Source organism: Trichechus manatus, unplaced genomic scaffold (assembly GCF_000243295.1).
Source record: "Trichechus manatus latirostris isolate Lorelei unplaced genomic scaffold, TriManLat1.0 scaffold00067, whole genome shotgun sequence".
NCBI classification, from domain to species: Eukaryota; Metazoa; Chordata; class Mammalia; order Sirenia; family Trichechidae; genus Trichechus; species Trichechus manatus.
Window position 1 is genome coordinate 12,509,481 of NW_004444003.1, and position 20,147 is coordinate 12,529,627.

The 20,147-nt window shown below is 40.2% G+C and overlaps 1 protein-coding gene across 7 annotated transcripts in view; it reads left to right on the forward strand.

The window, feature by feature from the left end:
- PRKCQ (protein kinase C theta) overlaps positions 1-20,147 on the forward strand; it is a 168,897-nt gene that overhangs the window by 118,762 nt on the left and 29,988 nt on the right. For all 7 annotated transcript variants that reach the window (XM_023734394.1, XM_004379707.2, XM_023734397.1 and 4 more), the window contains 2 exons: positions 14,729-14,820; positions 16,962-17,024. In XM_023734394.1, coding sequence (XP_023590162.1) covers positions 14,729-14,820; positions 16,962-17,024 — 155 coding nt within the window. The remainder of the gene's footprint in view (positions 1-14,728; positions 14,821-16,961; positions 17,025-20,147) is intronic.

Sequence of the window (20,147 nt, forward strand, 5' to 3'; positions counted from 1 at the left end):
TAGGTTAAGTAAGTGGTTAATTTTCAAGATCTATTGGGGGGAGGGGGGAAATCTATTTCTAGAAGTGCAGGTACAAATGTTTTAATTAAGTAGAAATTATTAACCAAAATCACTAAACATGTTTCTAGAAGTCATATTTTCAAGCAAGATTTTGAAGAGAACCTGCAGTGCTCCCTTTTGTTGTGTAATGTTTACTTTTACATGGCAATTAACCATTGTAAGAATTTAGTAGAACACTGTCTCTGTCTTTTTCAGTTATTATTTTATTGATAGTTTTATGAATCCCATATGAGGAAAAATCTAAAGAACATTAGCATTACTATGTATTGGTTAGTACATTACTACTATTTTGGTTTGTTATACTAATTTGTTTTTCTTACAGTGACAGCCTCAACAGAAAGAATTTTAGAGTAGGAAGAGATTATAGAGGTTATGGGGTCAGATCCCCTCCTTTTGCAGATAACAAAATTGAGATCCAAAGAAGATCAGCCTAACTGATGGCTGTCTAGTGTTCTTTCCTATATTATACTCTCAATCCAGTGTTATTAGTAACGTTGAGATTTCAAGGTTCCTAAACACCAAATTCAACTCACAACTCATTTAATTGGAGAATTATCCATTGTATGTCCTGAACCAAAGACCCAAGCAAGAGGTATTCTACCCAGTCCCTCTCCTTAAGAAGCCTCCCTTTGGCCTTCCTCTAAATTTGTCTTGGAGCACAGTTTAGAAAGGAGGGCAGGGTCTGAGGGGGGCATGACTCCTTGGTTTCTTGGTTCCTCTAAACATTTTATATATACCTTCATAATGATACATATATAGAACATATCAGGAATATAGAACACATAAGCCATATTTAATTTATAGTTGGTGAGCTAGATTTATAACATTTAAATATTTGGATATATGGTGTGGGGCCTCCATTTGTACTCTTGCCCCGGGCCTTGCTAATGTGAGGGCCAGCCTTGTCCTAGCTATAATACAACGTAATACTTTCCTTAACACTAATAACACTGTATATAATAAAGGTTAACATATAATAACTTCTTACTATGTGCCAAGCATGGGGCTAAATATTTTATGTGAATTATTTCATTTAATTTTAGATATAAACCATAGCCCATGCTAGTACTAAAAATGGTAATAGTTTGTAGAATCTATCAACAAACCAAAACCTTTTTCTGAACCCATCTTTGAAACTGATACATTAACTGGAATGCAAAGCCCTAGCTCTTCCTTGTATTTAGGGGAATTTGTCCTTCGGTAACCTAAAATTAAACAAGAATAACAAACCTCCTTGGCAAATATTGAGAATCTGTGCCATAGAAATGAAGATTTCATTTTACTTGGATCCACAATCAACACCCACGAAAGCAGCAGTCAAGAAATCAAATGACGTATTGTACTGGGAAAATCCGTTGCAAAAGACCTCTTTAAATTGTTAAAAAGCAAAGATGTCACTTTGAAGACTAAGGTGTGCCTGACCCAAGCCATGGTATTTTCATTCGCCTCATATGCATGAGAAAGCTGAACAATGAATAAGATTGAAGAATTGATGCCTCTGAGCTATGGTGTTGGTGAAGAATATTGAATATACCACGGGCTGCCAAAAGAATGAACAAATCTGTCGTGGAAGAGGTACAGCCAGAATGCTCGTTAGAAGCGAGGATGGCAGGACTTCGTCTCACGTACTTTTGCGGGACCAGTCCCTGGAGAAGAATGTCATGCTTGGTAAAGTAGAGGGTCAGCAAAAGAGAGGAAGCCCCTCAACGAGATGGATTGACGCAGTGGCTGCAATGATAGGCTCAAGCATAGCAATGACTGTGAGGATGGCACAGGACCGGGCAGTGTTTCATTCTGTTGTACCTGGGGTCTCTGAGTCGGAACCGACTGAACAGCACCTAGCAACGGCAACATGCCATAGAAACACTAGTGTGATAGTCTCATTGAAAAAAACAAGTCACTCACTTAAATTTTTAAAAGGTAAAACTCAGTATTTTCCTTGGTTATAAAAGTAGTTACAGAAAAACATACTTCAAAAATTGGAAAATAAGCAAAAGTATTTGAAAAAGAAGAGTCATTCATAGTTATATCCTTCAGAGGCACTCAGAGATAACATTTTTGAGTATGTGCTTTCATATTTTTCTTTTTAATTCTGTAACAGTGATAATTTAGGAAATTTAAAATCTTCATAATAGTAGGTGATTTTCACATCAAAACCATATTCCTTGAAACTTGCCTTCCGTATTAAAACTCAGTTTGTTCCTGAGACCCTTCTGTGTTTATGAATATATATTTCTCAACTTGTGTATACAAGTATATTGTATATATTAATTATAATAATAACAGCTGACATTTATAAAGCACTTCCTGTATGCCTAGCCCTGTTCTAGGCATGGTGTATATTTTCGCTCATTTAATCTTCATTTTGGAGCGCTGGTGGTGCAGTGGTTAAGAGCTTGGCTGCTTTCCAAAAGGTTGACAGTTTGAATTCACCAGCTGCTTCTTAGAAATCCTATGGGGCAGTTGTACTGTGTCCTATAGGGCCGCTGTAGGGTTGCTATGAGTCAGAATTGACTGGATGGCAGTGGATTTTTTTAATCTTCATATTGTTAGTTGCTGTGTCATTGAGTCAGCTCCTACTCATAGCAACCTTATGTATAACAGAACAAAACTTTGTCTGGTCCTATGCCATCTTCATGATTGGTATAGTATGTGTGAGTACATTGTTGTGGCCATAATCTTCATAGCGACCTTACAAAGCCCCCATTTTATAGATAAGAACCTAAGGTGGCCCTAAGAGGGTAAGCAGTGCTGCACCAAAGGTCACAGAGCTCTTAAATAGTGAAGCCACGATTCAAACTCGGGCAGTTTGGTAGCTACATCCGTAGGCCTGACTGCTATAACTGCCTGTCCTTGGAGACAACAGCATAAGGAAGACAATTTTAAAATCATGAAATGGCATCCTGTTTGTACTTCTGTTATGAAGGAAAATAATTTGGTCGTTAACACAAGAAGACTCTATGGGACAATTAAGCCAGTAAATACCAACTGAATCTGAGTCCTTGTTGCAGGGTACAAACCTCTAGAAAGTCAGGCACGTTATCTCTGACACACACTAATGAATCTATTGAAGGCAGTGAATTTTACAAATTAGAGTTTACAGTAGAAATAGAAACAGGCCCTAATGAAAGAGTTTGCTTGTTCTGCAGAGAGCCCTCTTTCTCTGTCTATCTCTCACACACACACACACACACACACATTCATACATACACTCTACGTTTAGATATACAAAAGGTTATCTGTTGGGGTTTTTTTTTTTTTTTTTAAATCATTTATCTTATTTATTTGTATTTTTGAGAATATACACAGCAGAATATATACCAGTTCAACAGTTTATACGCGTACAATTCAGTGACGTTGATTACATTGTTCAAGTTGTGCAACCCTTCACCATCCTCACCCTCCTTTTCTGAGTTGTTCTTCCCCCATTAACATAAAGTCACTGCCCCCTAAGTTTCCTATGTAATCTTCAAGTCGCTGTTGTCAATTTGATCTCAGATAGATAGATCTTAAAAGAGCATGGTACTCAAGGCAGACATTCTTTACTAGTTAAGCTATTGTTTGGTTTTAAGAAGACTTCAGGGGAAGTTTTTGGTTTAAGGTTTAAAGATTATCTCAACACTAGGTGGTGTATTCTTGATGGAAAAGGAAATAAACCTGTTTTGTCTATAACGTTTTAATCTGTAGACCAGTCTAAAAGAAAGGAATAGACACAGTACTCCAGATTCAGAATTTCTCTATCCTTCTAAATGCCAAGCATACCTAAGATACCGAGCATGAGTTTGACCGAACTAACGATGTGTAAGGGTATCAGTGGGATGTTTGGGTGAGTTTCTCTGGATGCTGCCTAGTGTGAGGACCAGGTGTACTGAAGCCAAGACTGCAAGGGTTCCTGCAGCCCCGCCCCTGAGAGCTCAGTTCCTGTAAAATACGCGGTTTGGGCAGCCCTGACCCCAGCTCTGTGATCTTCATCGGACACCACACCCCTCCTTTTGCTCACAACCGCAGAACTGCGCATGTTAAAAAGGCAGCTCTTGCAGGTTGTGATTCTCAGCCAAAACCTCGCTTTTGGCTGACAGCCCTACAAGATGATTAGTGAATCTTTAATGAGAAGAAGTAAAAATGTAAACCTTCACTGTGGTAGTTCACACACTGAAGGGAATCCCCCATCTGCTTTTGACGGTAAGACTCAGTGTATTGAAAGTAAAAAGAATGGGAGTGACAGTGATAGGGGTTCAAAAACAATTGCTTGGTTAAAATTAGGCCAGAATGATTTAAAGATTTGGCCTTGAAATCTGCTGAAATTAGTCTATGACATCTGTTATTTGAAAAATGATATGGATGATTTTCTCTGTGCTTGGATTAGCAAACTAAATATTTTTAATCTTATATGGTTTTTACCTTCCTTCTACCAATATAAATCACTTATACAACTAAATTTTGTATAGATATTTAACAGAGAAAATGAATATTAAGGAATTTAGATTTTAAGAGTCACCCTAAAAGTGACATCTCATATTTTTTTGATATATAGGAGAACAAAATATACAATTCCATCAGCCAAGTAATGAAAGAGATTTGTGGAAGCTTTGGAAAATACAGTACTTTGTAAGCAAATACACAGTATTCTTTGCCAAAACACTAGACTATTGTGAATTTTTAGAAGTACTTAGTGTATATATATTTAAATGATTTTGCAAGTATATAGTAAACATTTATTTTTTTATAAGAGCCAAAAAAAGAATCCAAGTGTAATCAGCGAGAATAACAGAGCTTTGCCTATCCATCTATCTACAGAGTATCAGCATTGATTATTGCTTTCAGTTGTCTGAAACTCACAGCAAAGCAATCAGTAATTGTGATGTTCTCATTTTTATGGCTTGACATAGAACAGAAGGTCATGGGCATATTTGTAAACTGGAAATTGATAGATAAACAAATGTCATTGGATGATGCATCAGATGCCATCTTGTTGGCGAGAGGTGTGCAGTGAGTCACTTCTTGCAATGGCCCTAATGTAATTGTACCGTCAAATTGTGGCTAAAAATTACTTAAGTAACAGTATGGAAGTATGGTCAGTGTTTCCTTGTATCATTAATAAAAGCAGCCAGTGATGGAAGGACACTCGGAAAACTCTCTCTGAAGACAGTGAACTGTATGAGATATGAAGCCTTATAGGAGTGCTGACTTTAAAAGTCAGTCTATCTTTGAGCTGACACCATCAGAACTTCTAAGAACCTTGGCGCGTTTCCTCCTGCAGGGAAATAGCTAAGTAAGGCAGTGTTCTTCTTATAAAATTCACTTTTTCCAAGTAGCCACTTGACAGACTGCTATGTTCTTGCCACCTAACTATGTGAAGTGACAAAACTCATAGAATACTTGGAGCGAGGTGAGAGTCCTAGAGATCATCCAATTCTCCTCGCTTGTTTCAATTCTTTTCCAAAATCAGAGACAGTACTGTTCTCCAGGAGGGTCTGCTTTAGTTCTCTATAAGAGAATGAAACGCACATTTCAGAAACAAAATACAAAGACCAATCAAAAGGTTCTTCTCCTGCCATCCCTGTTGTCTGCTGGAAATAGTGCTAAGCCACATTCCCTTCTTACCCATTTTGCTTTTTTAGCCCTTGAACCAAGGTGAGATTCATTTAAATGTTTAAGTATTCCAGGACCCTGGTGACCTTAAATACCTGTGTAGATACTGACAGGAGTTCCTGGGTGGTGCAATGGTTAAGCACTTGGCTGCTAACTGAAAGGTTGGCAGAGGTGCCTTGGAAGAAAGGCCTGCTGATCTACTTCCCAAAAATCAGCCATTAAGAGCTCTATGGAGCGCAGTTCTACTCTGACACATATGGGGTTGCTATGTTAGTTATCTAATGCTGCTGTAACAGAAATACCACAAGTTGGTGGCTTTAACTAACAGAAATTTATTTTCTCACAAGTTAGGAGGCTAGAAGGCTGAATTCAGAGCGCTGGCTCTAGGGGAAGGCTTTCTCTGTCAGGTCTAGAGGAAGGTCCTTGTCTCTTTGAGCTTCTGATCCTGGGTAGTCTTCATGTGGCTTGGCTTCTCTCTTTCCCCATGTCTGCTGCTTTCTCTTACTTGCTTGATCTCTTTTATATCTCAGAAGAGATTGATTTAAGACACACCCTACACTAATCCTGTCTCATTAACATAACAAAGACTACCTATTCCCAAATGAGAATATAACCACAGGCATAGAGGATTTATAACACATATTTTGGGGGACACAATTCAGTCCAAACATTTCACCCTTTGGCCCCCAGAAATTCATGTCCTTGCCACATGCAAAATACGTTTGACATATGACATCATCCCAGAATTCTTAATTCCAAGTCCAAAATCTCATCTTCTGAATCATCAAAATCAAATATGGGTGAGACTTTAGGTGTATTTCATCCTGGGGCAAAATTCCTCTTCATCTGTGAACCTGTGAAATCCAGAATACAAGTTATCTGCTTCCAAGGTACAATGGTAGAACAGGCACAAGGTAGATACCTCCATTACAAATGGGAGAAATTGGAGGGAAAGAAGGGATAACAAGTACCAAGCAAATCCAAAATGCGGCAAAACAAATTATTTTAGCTCTCAATGCTTGAAAATAATCCTCTCTCCGGAGACGGTCTAGGTGATGGCCCTGTCCTCCAGACTCTGGGTGTTGGCCACGCCCTTTGGATTCTGGGTGGAGGCCCGGTGGACCTGGGCTTTATCTCCACCTTCCAGGCCCTCTGGGATGGCAACCCATTCTCCTAGTCCATCTGGGTGGTGACCCTACACCTTTGACCCCAATAGTCCCCATTCTTCTGCCCCTTGGGCATGGCAGCCCCACCCCCTCACCTTTGGGGGGCAGCCCCATCCCCCTTGCCGGCACATCTTAACAGCAGCCCCGCACTCCAGAACCTAGTTGGCGAAGACCTCTCTTTGAAACTGAGAGGGCACTGCTTCCCGTGCTCCTTCTAACAGTTGTGCTGATCTCCGAGCTGCTCCAGGAATGGTCCTTTTCTTTTCTTGGGGGACAACAGATGTAGTTCCTTTGGCCTGTTTCCTGCCTATAGAATTCCAAGAGGCAGACAATGGTCTTCCCTTTTGTTCTTTCTCTGTCCCTTTCAGTCTTGGCTGATGGGTTTTCTGCTGTGGTAGTTAGCTGGAGCCATCAGTCACAGGTTTAATCTCTTTAACAAAAGATTGTGTAGCCACATCCTTGGTGAGCATTCTAGGACACCTGTCTTTAGTTTGTACAACAGAATTTTCCGAACCTTTAAGTTCTGTTTTAATTTTGCACAGTTCCTTTTTAAGTCCATCTCTTTCCTCTCACGTTTTACTACAAGCGGCAAGGAGCAACCACGGGGCCCCTTTAAGATCTTGCTTAGAAGTCTCATCAGCTGGATATCCAAGTTCATCACTTACAAGTTCTACCTTCCAGCAAACATTTGAATGTAATTCAGACAAGTTCTTTGCCACTGCATAAAAAGCATCACCCTTCCTCCATTGTCCAATGATGTGTTCATCACTTTCTTTTAAAGCCTCACAAGAAGCACATTTAATATCCACATTTCTAGCAACATTCTGTTGCTGATGCCATATTCTCTAAGATAATGAAGACTTTCTCTATAGCTCTCCTCACTGTCTTTGTAGCCAACGCCAAAATTGCCTTTGATGTCCATAATTCTACAAACAATCTTTTCAAGGTAACCTAGTCTTTTACTATTAGGCACCTTAAAACTCTACCAGCCTCCAGCTATTACCCAATTCCAAAATTGCTTCCACATTTTAGGAATCTGTTAGAGCAGCACCTCACTCTCAATACCACATTCTGTCTTAGGTATCTAGTGCTGCTATAGCAGAAATACTACAAGTGGGTGGTTTTAACACACAGAAATTTATTTTCTCACAGTTTAGGAGGCTAGAGGTCCAAATTCAGAGTACAGGCTCTAGAGGAAGGCTTTCTCTGTAAGTTGACTGTGGAGGAAGGTCCTTGTCTCTTTGAGCTTCTGCTCCTGGGCGATCTTCATGTGGCTTGGCATCTCTCTTCCCCCATCTCTGTTTGTTTGTTTAATCTCTTTTAAACTCAAAATAGATTGGTTTAAGACACACCCTACACTAATCCTGTCTCATTAACATAACAAAGACAGCCTATTCCCAAATAAGATTATAACCACAGGCATAGAAGTTAGGATTTACTTTACATATTTTGGGGAGATAAATTCAATCCTTTACAGTCACTATGAGTCAGAATTGACTTGATGACAACTGGTTTGTTTTGTTTTATTGTTTATTTTTAAGACACTGAGGTATTTGCTCCTAACCAGTAGACAGGCTCTATGGGCATAACCAGGAGACTACTTAAAGAGGAGGAAACACTCTGACCTCTATTTTATGACCTCCTTGAGGTAGATGGAGCCCTGGTGGCACAGTGGTTAAGCATTCACCTGCTAACCAAAAGGTCAGCAGTTCAAATCCACCAGCTGCTCCTTGGAAATGCTATGGGGCAGTTCTACCTTCTATAGAGTCACTGTGGGTTGGAATCGACTTGACGGCAATGGGTTTGTTTGTTTTGTTTTTTGAGGTAGATGTGGTGGGCCATAGTGAACCCACCCTTCTTTTGAGAAAGATTGAAGAAGGCTCATCTCTATTCTTTAATTAAACTTCAAATAAGCATTATTTCTGTAGAAAGATACCACATAGAATTTTCTAAGCATAGTATCTTTTACCAATATTTATTTTATCATCTGGAAGCAGTACATAGTCTTGGGGTAATGTGCTAACTACTCACAGTTTCTTAATTTTATTTTTCCCCAAGAAAAAGAAAAACAAGTTACCAAATGTATAGTGAAATCAGGCACAGACATTAAGCACTCAGCTACTAACTTAAAGATTGGCGGTTTGAGTCCATTCAGAGACATTTGGAAGAAAGCCCTGGTGATCTACTTCTGAAAGGTCACAGCCATTGAAAATCCTATGGAGGACAGTTCTACTCTGACACACATGGAGTCATCGTGAGTTGGAATTGGCTCAATGGCAACTGGTTGGTTAGGCAAGTAAAGGAGAATTTGATCAAGGATCTCACTAATACTTCTCATTTTACAGAGGGTGAATTTGACACCCAGAGAAAGTGTGATTTCCCTGATCACACAGCTAGTTAGTGGTGGCACAGAAAGTAGAATTTTAGCTCAGTAAATGCCGTGCCAGCAATTGTTGACAAATTCTAAGGCTGGGACAGATTTGGAGTGTTCTATCCCCGACACCCTCACTTCAACTCTCACGCACCCAAGAGAATCATTTGCATCAGTTAATGTATTACCTAGTATAAAGAAATGAGGTCTAGACTAGTAAATGATTATAAAAAATTAACCTGGACATAAGGCCCTGTTACCCTTCATTACCTTACCTTACATTTTCTCTCAGCTGGTAATCAGAGCAGAAAGGACAACGCTGGAGGAAATCTAGGTAACTCTGTTTTCCTCTTTGTTTCAAGAGTCATAGGACTGTTAGTTCCTTCATCTGGGAAGTATCTGTTGTATTTTTGGATGGCTTTTAAACTGTTCTCTAGTCATAGTGAAGCCCTGGTGGCGCAGTGCTTAAGAGCTTGCCTGCTAACCAAAAGGCCAGGAGTTCAAATCTACCAGCGGCTTCTTGGAAACCCTGTGGGGCAGTTCTGCTCTGTCCTGTAGGGTCACCATGAGTCAGAATCAACTTGACTGCAGCGGATTTATTGTCATAACAAGGTCCTTGGGTGGCTCAAGCAGTTTGTGATAAGCTGCTAACTTAAAAGGTGGTGGTTCGAACCCACCCAGTGGTACTGCAGAATAAAGACCAGGCTATCTGCTTCCATAAAGATTACAGCTAAGAAAACCCTGTGGAGCAGTTCTAGTCCATAACACATGGGATTGCCATGAGTCAGAATCAACTCAACAGCAATGGGTTTGTTGTTGTTGTTTTTGTAGTGATAACAGCTACCAGTTATCAAGTGCATATTGAGGGTCAACTCTGAGGTAGCTGTTTACATATATTACCTCATTTAACATCCTGACATCTCTATTTCCTCTATTACAAAAATGAAAAATCTGAGACTCAGGAGAGGCTAAGTAATGTGTCCAGGTTCACAAATGGAGTCTCCTTCTTCTGCATTTGATTCCACCCTAAACCAGTCCATAGTCTTCCAGTGGGCACAATTTTCTTTTTGGCAGTGGTTCTGCAGGGGCCCAGGCCAGCTGCAGATCACTTCCAACTCTGAGGACTCCTCCAGCCTTTAATGAAAGTCTGAGCCTATTATATTTGTATTTACTTTTTATGACTGGGATTTGGTGTTCTCCGTTTAAAAGGTTTATCCATTCCTCAAACCATAATCCTCAAAATCCAAACTTTAGGTCTGTATGAACATGTTGTTAGTTGCCGTGAAGTCGATTCCCACTCACGGTGTCCTTATGTGTGCACACTAAGACTGCTCCACAGGGTTTTCAACGGCAGTGACTCTTCAGAAGCAGATTGCCAGACCTGTCTTCCGAGGAGCCTCTGGGTGGGGTTGAACCTTTTGACTAACAGTCGAGCACTTAACCATTTTGCCAACCAGGAACTCCTGCTAATTCCATCACAGTGCCATGTTGTAGGACCCGAATGGCCCCAAGAGTTCCTTGGATGAGTGAATTCCCAAGCCTTCCAAACAGCAGTCTGAACTCTCTGGAAGACAGCAAAGAACCTCAGAACAGCAGCCTCTAGAGAGAATTAATAGGTCCCTGTGCCCTGCCCACCCAAGCTGGATTTCCAGGCATAGTCTACCCCTGTCCCCTCTTCAAGAAGGCCAAGTTTTTTCCAGTGGCTGGATAAAGATACAAAGATAAGAACTTTATCTTAATATAAAGATAAGAACTAGAACGGACTGCTTTGAAAGGTTTATTATAGAGCCATAAAGTATTTTAGTAGGATTAAATGTAACATCAACTTGCTGTAAATCTCCATCACTATTTAATTAATAGTCACTATGGCAATGTCCATATGAGGTGGAATCGACTTCACAGCAATGGGTTTGGTTTTCTGGTTATGACAATGTAGTCTTGTCATAATTCCCATGGTAATAAACATTGACTGAGCTCTGTGATTTCTTGAACTCTCTTTAAAGGCACAAATTCAACTCCCTTGCCGCTAGATGTAGAATCTAATTTAGATATGAGGAAAGATGGGTATGGTGTGCCCAAGATAGTTTGGAGTTAGGATTGAACTTTTTGCCTCCAATTTCCTTTCCCCACTTTCTCCAAGGTAAAGTTGACAGTTTGTACATTCTGAAATGTCAAACTCTACAGGAATTTGTAAGCATTCTCCTACTTAAAAACCAAAACTTAAAAGGAACCTTTTATCTGGGCACTGTTATAAATGACCTTATTTTAAGTGTTTATACCTTTGGTTCTCCTGAGTCTTAAATGAAGATTCCACCACTGTGCCTGTAAAAGACCATTAGAGTTTTGAAATAAAAGGTAAATGTTAGAAGTTGTTCGTATGGTACTTATGAGAAGAAAAACTAGAGAGGAGATGTGCTGATGAGAAAGTAGGTGTATGCAGGTCAGACAACAGATCAGTCTCAAATTATGTTTGAAATATCAATGCTAAGTTATGGTTTATGTCAGCAGAGAATTTGTTTGTCCAGAAGAGATGTGGGCTCCAGTTATAGATACACGGAGCCTGTAAATTAGATCTGAGGTTAATTTTGGAAAAAGCAGGATGACACTTGCCTTTATCTGAATTACTGAAATAATTGCCACAGTACTCTGTTTCAAACCCTGTCCTGTGGAGAGCTGGCCTCAATGCAGACAGCCAGCAGGGAATATCCTTGTCCAACCATGACACTGTTTCTGCCATTACCTTGTATACCCTGTGGCCTCGGTTGGTCTCACATCAAAACTTCAAGGTTAATTCTGTTAAAAAAATCACTCAGGTGAGGTTTTCAGGTGCAAATTCATGCACAGACACACGCCAGACATCTTACACACTTTATGGATGACTGATTGATTCTGTGATTCATAAGGACCCTATGAAAATCAAGGTTATGAAAGTGTTGTGAATATATTTATTGAAGAAATATTGCCTCACATAGTAGGAGGAGTGTTACGGATTGAATTATGTCCCTTAAAAATGTATGTTTTAAATTCTGACATCTATACCTGTAGTTATAATCCCATTTGGGAATGGATTTTCTTTGTTACGTTAAGGAGGTAGTGTAGGGTGTGTCCTGAGTCACGCTCTTTTGAGATATAAAAGGAACCAGCAAAGGAGGCAGAGATGAGGGACAATAGATGCCACACCACATAAAGATCACCATGGAGCCAAGGAACAATAGACAAGGACCTTCCCCAGAGCCAACAGAGAGGAAACCTTCACTTAGAGCCAGTGCCCTGAATTCAGACTTCTAGCTTCCTAAACTGTGAGAAAATAAATTTCTGTTAAAGCCACCAACTTGTTGTAGTTCTGCTCTAGCAGCAGTAGATAACTAAGACAAGGAGCTTAGGCTCGTTGGAATCATGGCTGCCTTGGTACTCTGACCACAACCTGGAGACCACCCAGCCTTGCTTTTGTCTGCTTCCATCTGCAATAGCATGCATGATGTCCTTAGGCTCATTGGAGTCATGGCTACCTTGGTACTCTGACCACAACCTGGAGACCACCCAGCCTTGGTTTTGTCTGCTTCCAGCTCCAGTAGCATGCATGATGTCCTTAGGCTCATTGGAATCATGGCTACCTTGGTACTCTGACCACAACCTGGAGACACCCAGCCTTGCTTTTGTCTACTTCTGGCTCCATAGCATGCGTGATGTCCTCCGTCAGGAGCAACACTCTCATCCACTGCAGCTTGCCTCTAAAAAGTGCACTCTAGACTGGAGAGAAATGCAATTATACCTGATTGTAAGCTCCCTAAAGGCAGGAACTTTGTCTCATTCACCTCTGTACTCATGCTAACACTTCTCCTAGAATGTCACGTTGTTAGGTGATGTCAAGTCCATTTCGACTCATAGTGACCCCATATGACAGAGTAGAACTACCCCACAGGATTTTGTAAGGCTGTAATTTTTACAAGAGCAGATGGCCAGGTCTTTCTCCCACAGAGCTGCTGGGTGGGTTCAAACCACTAACCTTTCAGTTAGCAGCCAAGTGCTTAACTGTTGCACCACCAGGGTCCCAGTAACTATTTTATGAATGTTGAATGAATGAACAGATGTTTTCAAGCCTTACTCCTGCAGTCAGAGTCCCAGACTTGCACTCTCTTTACCATCCTACACGTTGTCAGTCAATAAGTATGTGATCAGCACCCACTAGATGCCCAACGCTGTCACGTTGTCCTGCAGGCACATCCAGTTGGACCCTCACTCTTGCATGCCTCATCTGCTGGTTTATAGCATACAAACATTCCAACCAATGTTACCCAGAACTGCACCAGGTTTCCTAGCCTTCTTGGGGTCCGGAAATGCTAGAGATCGACTAAGTTATTTGGGAAGTCTTTTTTTAAAGATTTGTTGTTGTTGTTGTGAAAATACATATAACACAACATTTGCAAGTTCAACCTTTTTTACATATGCAATTGAGTGACATCAATTACATTAATCATGTTTTGCAACCATCACCAGTATCTGCTGCCAGATTGTGCATTACCATAAACAAACTCAATGCTTCCTAAACAACGACTCCCCCTTCTCCCCTCCCTCCCACTCCTGGTAACCACTAATAAACTTTGGTCTCTATGGATTTGATTTTGAGAGTCTTTTTTTTTTTTTTTAATTGTGGTAACTATATAGGTAACAGAACTTCTGCCATGTCTACAATTGCCACATGTACAGTTCAGTGATATTAACTACATTCATCATGTTGTTCAACCATCACCATTAACCCTTCCCAGATTTTCCCATCACCCTTAATTGAAGCTCAGTGGGAGTCTTTATACATGGTTTCAAGACCAAATTTGGGTGTCTACCTTGAGCATCACACCCTCTTAAAGAGTTATCTATAGGAGATTGAAATGACAACAGTAACTCTAAAGCGCAGCTGGGAACTTTAAGGGGCAGAGAGTCTAAGTTAATGGTGGTCAGACAGTATGGGCAGAGATGGCGAGAGTGCTGACACAGTGAAGTATGTAACCATTGTAAAAATTGTTGCACAGGTATATGAGCTATTGTATATATTTTCACACACACACACACAAAACCCTAGACTGGCTTGTACTTGTAGCATTGCCGCAAACAATACGTGTACATTGGGCAACCTTGGCTTCCTCATTTGAACGTTAAGGTTCCTTCCAGTTCTGAATGTCTAACACTGTATGCACGGTCTTATAAGAAACTATACAGAACTTTTCTCACTGCTAAATAAAATGATCAGATCCATACAGTCCTGCAACTTACATGACAGTACTCTAACTTGAATGGACATGATACAAGGTTTTAGAGATCTTTTTTCTGCATTTAAGCTAAGCTACTTATTCGCTATATCAGTTGAGAAAAATCATGTAATCTTTCTGCCCAAGTTTCCTCATCAATGATTAAAATAATGTATAATAATAGTAATAGTAAAATACAGAATTGGTTCTCCTGGAATTATCTCATCCATTTAAACAGCAACACTTATTTTCTTTCTTAAGAAGCTAAAACTTGTGACTGTTTTGTTTTTCCCTAGGAAAACCTTTTTTTTGTGATGGAGTATCTCAACGGAGGAGACTTAATGTACCACATCCAAATCTGCCACAAGTTTGATCTTTGCAGAGCGACGTAAGAGCCCTATAAAGGGGTTGGGATTTTTCCATCGTTCTTGTCAGTTACTGGTATTTTTTCTTGTTTCCTTATTCAGCATGCCTAAATCCCAGGCAGGGCTTCAAACCAGTTTGTTCCTGGTCGTTCTGGTTGGAACCCCTGCTGAGAATTTGCATTTCTACTCCAAATATACTGAATCAGAATCCACATTTTAACCCGATCCCTAGGTGATTCTTGTGTATGATAAATTTTGAGAACCACTGTTGTACTAGTGGTTCTCAGAATTGATCCCTAACCAGCAGTATTAGCATTGCCTGGGAACTTGTTAGAAATGCAAATTCTCAGCAGTGGTTCAAACCGGAATGAACTAGTTGAGACCTGATCCCAGGGCTAGGTAAACTGGGATTGTATCAAACAAGGCAACAGTTTTCCCCAGTTTGTGAAACTTAAAGTTGTGTCAGTTTTGTTTCATTTCTCCGTGTTTTGAAGCTGGTCACTTAATTTCTTAAGAAACCACTCCAATCCATCAGAATTGCAGCCACTCATATTTGTAAATAATCTGAGCCCTTTGCAAAGAACACAGGCCATAAAGGTGGTCACCAGGAATGAAGCTTTTAGCCAAGGACTTTAGTGGGAAGCTCAATGTGAAGGCATAAAGCATTTGGCTCAAGGGGCGTGAGAATTAGGAACCTGGAAGAGGCACTTACTCTATTTTAAAATAAATCTTCACCTTCTTTGGCATCAAGCAACCATCGATGCAAGCGAGATTGAGCAGGCCGTGTTTGTCCCCTGCCCCGCTCTGTGTGCTTCCCTCCCCCACCGTGGATCCTGGATCCAGAGTAGTAAAACCACCTTGAAATTCAAGCAAAAGGAAACCGCCAGCAGGCTCACTTTAAAAAGATAGGTATAGGTTGGCTTTCTTGCTTGATGCTCAGTAATCTCTCACGCATCTCTGAATGAACAGTGAGTGCTTTAGATGAACTGGGTTGAAAGATGAACTTGTTCCACCAGCTCCTGCAAGAACCCTGACTGAAGTTGCTGTTCTGTAAAATCCAGTGGGTAACACTCCACTGCCCTTGTTGCCTCTGGGAACCATCAGCAATGCACCCAGAGATAATTTTATTGGATTTCTGCAGCAGAGAAATTTATCAGGCATTTTTTGTGCTGGGAAGGGCTCAGTCCACTGACCTCTGCAATGCTCAGTAATGTATTGAAGCCAGCCTGGAAACATGCTTATCTATTGTGTCCTAAATGCTTTCCAGGGAGGAGATTTTTGTATTCTTCTATGAGATCCATCAAATATCACTTCCAGGAAACTCTCCTTTATCTCTAACCTTAATCCCACTCATGATAGTATAAACTCATTTTCTTTTAAGTCTGTCATCATTGAAGATGAGGAGTGATTTATCACTCTTATAATATCCTTTCCTCCACCTCTCAGGCTCCACTTCTTGTACAGGCTAAGTTGTATCAGCATGAAAATAAACAAGCCTGGTCTATTTGACGTGGTCCCGCATACAGGGCTATGGGCTCCAAACTAAACATAAAATAAAGGGAAAAAATATGTCCTCTGTGTGTAAATCACACAGTACTATTGAATTTGATTTTGTGTGTGTGTGTTTTAGTTACAAAAAATAACAGCGCATTGTCATTTACAATATAAGAATAAACACTGGACTCACGTGGGGCTAGTTTAAGGTACCAACTCTGTTTCATACTGTCAGTGTAGACGCTAGACATGTCTGAACTTCAGTTTTCTTTCCTTTTTTTTTTTTTTTTTTGTGTAGTAAATATGTAGGTAACAGAACATTTACCATTTCTGTAATCTTCACATGTACAGTTCAGTGACGTTAATTACGTTCATCATGTTCAACCATCACCATTTACCATCACCATTCCCATATTTTTCCATCACCCTTAACGGAAGCTCAGTGTCCCCTAACCGTTGTGTCTTCCTTTCCCCCTCCCTCCCACCAGTTTCTCATGTGTAAAATGGATAGCATCTTCCTCTTGTCAGCATGAAACAAAATAATGTGTGTAAGCAATTTAGCAGAGCAGCTCCACATAGCACTCAGGACATAAAATAGAAAGCTGGGTTTGGGGATTTTATTTTAATTTGTTAATGCATTCATTTTGAACCTTGCTTCTCCCTCTTTTAGGTTTTATGCTGCTGAAATTATTCTTGGTCTGCAGTTCCTTCATTCCAAAGGAATTGTCTACAGGTAAATGTTGCTCCTTGGAAATGAACATTAAGCTATCTAGATTTCTTGGTCCAGTTAATTTAATTATTGTACTTTAGTGATATGAAATAGCTAGTGTGGTTTTGTGATAGAAAGTTCCAGCCCAGACCTTCTCCCCATAGTGATAACATGGATGATGATTTAATAACAACCAAGTAAGAAATTCCAGTCTCAAAAGCAATAAGGTTCTACTCTTACTTGTCCTTTATTCTGCCCCTTACTTTTGTTCTCCCTTTCACTGCCCCTATTCTCACTTCCTTCCATTATTCTGCTTTCTCTTTAGTATATTTTTGTTGCTTTCTTTCTTTTCCTTTGCTTTTTTCCACTTCATAATTCTTGTTGTATTTTCTTTGGGCCACCTCGAAATGCTTGTGAAATTTTCTTCTGGGGCGGAGTGGGGAGGTGGTCTCAGTTTCCTCATACTGCTATAACAGAAATACCACAAGTGGGTGGCTTTAAAGAACAGAAATTGATTTTCTCACAGTTGTGGAGATGAAAAGTTCAAATCAGACTTTCAGCCTTGTCCGTTCCTTCTTTGTCGGTAACTTCAGGCATACCTTGATTTTTGGCTTGTATACAATCCCCACACAGCATCTGTCTTCCCCTGTGTGTGTGTGTGTATTCTGGTCTTTTTATAAATTAGAAGTGATTAGTTTTAGGATCCACCCTATACTGGTATGGCCTCATTAACATAACAAAAGGAAAACGCTATATTCAGAGAGGATCACATCCACAGTACAAAGACCAGCAATTCAACGGACACAATTCAGTCCGTAACGGGAGCCTTTGCTTGAGCACTCAGACTCACCTATGGAAACCTATGATCCTGCACCTCGCAGAAGCACACAGAACACCTTGCATGTGATCTTCATGAGCAGATGTCTGTCCAGAATTCTCTGTTGTACAATATCGTGTCACGTCCTTCTGTCAAAGCCCTTAGATTAAACCTCTTGTACTTCAGTCTCCTTCTTTTCTCAAAACACTGTTGATACTTATTTAACATACATGTCTTTAAAAGCTTAGATGGTTTCCAGCTCACTGCAGATTAGGGTTAAAAAAAAAAAAAAAAAGAAACAGAAATGATCTGGCAGAGCTGCTGGAAGCCACTGCAGTGAGAAGTGACAGCTGACAACCTGACATAAGGGGAAGATGCAAAGCAACCGAAAGGCTCCAGGACAACAGGATTGTGTGCTCTTTTGTGGCACATGTTCATAATAATGACCCGGAGTCATCAGTACAGGTTAAATTATGTTCTACACCGATCGTTTAAGACAGCCAGACTGTGTGTTATCAGTTCAGAAAGCATTCCATCAGAGATGGCTAATATTTAAGCTTTAGTGCTTAAAGAGAAAGCTGTCATTATCTGGGAAATTCACTTAGGAAGGACCCCTCTGTTTCAGAGGGTACAGTCAGATGAGGCCTGCCCTATTTAGAGGCAGAGAACTAAAGACTGAAGGGAGTCTTGAGAAGTCTATTTTCTGGAACAGCAGGGACTTTGAAATTCTTTGGATATGATTTTTTTTTGCGGGGGAGACTGTCTAAAATACAATAGTTTAAGAAACTGTTATGAATTGAATTGTGGCCCCCCAAAATATGTGTTGAAATCCTAACCCCTATACCTGCAGGTGTAATCCTGTTTGGAAATAGGATTTTCTTTGTTATGTTAGTGATACCATACCAGCGTAGGGTGTGTTCTAAACCTAATTGCTTCTGAGCTATAAGAAGAGAACAAGGACACTGACTGGAACTTTCAGCGTCCAGAACTGTGAGAAAATACATTTCTGTTCTTTACAGCCACTCACTTGTGGTATTTGTGCTACCGCAGCTCTAGGTAATTAAGACACCATTTTATACTTTTTTTTAATTTTAAGGAAATTGAGAAAGTCTCACCAAAACATTATTTGAAAACCCGATGAGGATCCATGTTTTATTTCCTTGTATATCTGTAATGCCTGCAGTATACCTAAAATTTACCTATACCACCCTTGTGGCATAGTGGTTAGGAGCTTGGCTGCTAACCAAACAGTTGGCAGTTTGAATCCACCAGCTGCTCTCTGGAAACCCTATGAGGCAGTTCCACTCTGTCCTATAGGGTTGCTATGAGTCGGAATCAACTCGACGGCAACGGGTTTGGTCTTTTTTTGTTTTAGAGACCCAGGAGCCTTGCTAACCAAAAGGTGGGTGATTCAAATCCACCAGCCACTCCAAGGGAGAAAGATGTGGCATTCTGCTTCCATAAAGATTTACAGCCTTAAGAACCCTATGAGGAAGTTCTACTCTGTCCTGTATGGTAGCTATGAGTTAGAATTGGCTTGACGGCCGTGGGGTTTTGTTGTTTGTTTGTTTTTAGGGACTCAGTAGACTGTGTGAGATGGATGGATGGATGGATGGATGGATGGATGGATGGATGGAGAGCAAGAGAAAGGAAAAATAGAAAGGTTTGAGAGAAAAAGATATTAGAGCTAGAAGGGACCTCGAGAGAACAGAACCCATGTGCCCAGTGCAGTCTCTGTCTGCATATCACAGGTCTTCCTTTTATCAGTTAATCTTATAAGTTATTGACATGCAGAAAAAATAAAGACCAATAGAGGTCCATAAGTAGCTTTAATCTCACAAGCAAGTTATACCCATTTTAGAGCTCTTACTATGTTATTGTATGAGGAGACTAGTTTTCTGAGTCTTCTTATGAACCGATAAGAAAGAATACTGGGTTTGTTACGCAGTGAATATGATTCTCATTAAAACTCTAAGTGCTGAAGGGAAGAAAAATATCGATATCATCAGAATTAAATGGAGGTATGCTAACAAAAATTCCTGCCATAAGACAGATTTTTAAAGGGGAGGGGTGTTGCAGGTGGAAAAAGTGACTTCAAAAAAGACACATAAATAGGAGTAAGTAGGTCACGTGGAGGAATATTAAACCAATGTGTCCAGCTTTAGTGGAAAGGCTGTTGTTGAGCAATAACAAGAAATGAGGCCAGTGAGGTATAGAGAAGCAGGTGGCAGCAGCATCACTTACGGTGTGCTAGTGGAACCTGAAGACCAGTGGTATCTTACAAGATGTCACAAGCCCTAGTTGACTAGTGGTAAAAAAAAAAAAAAAAA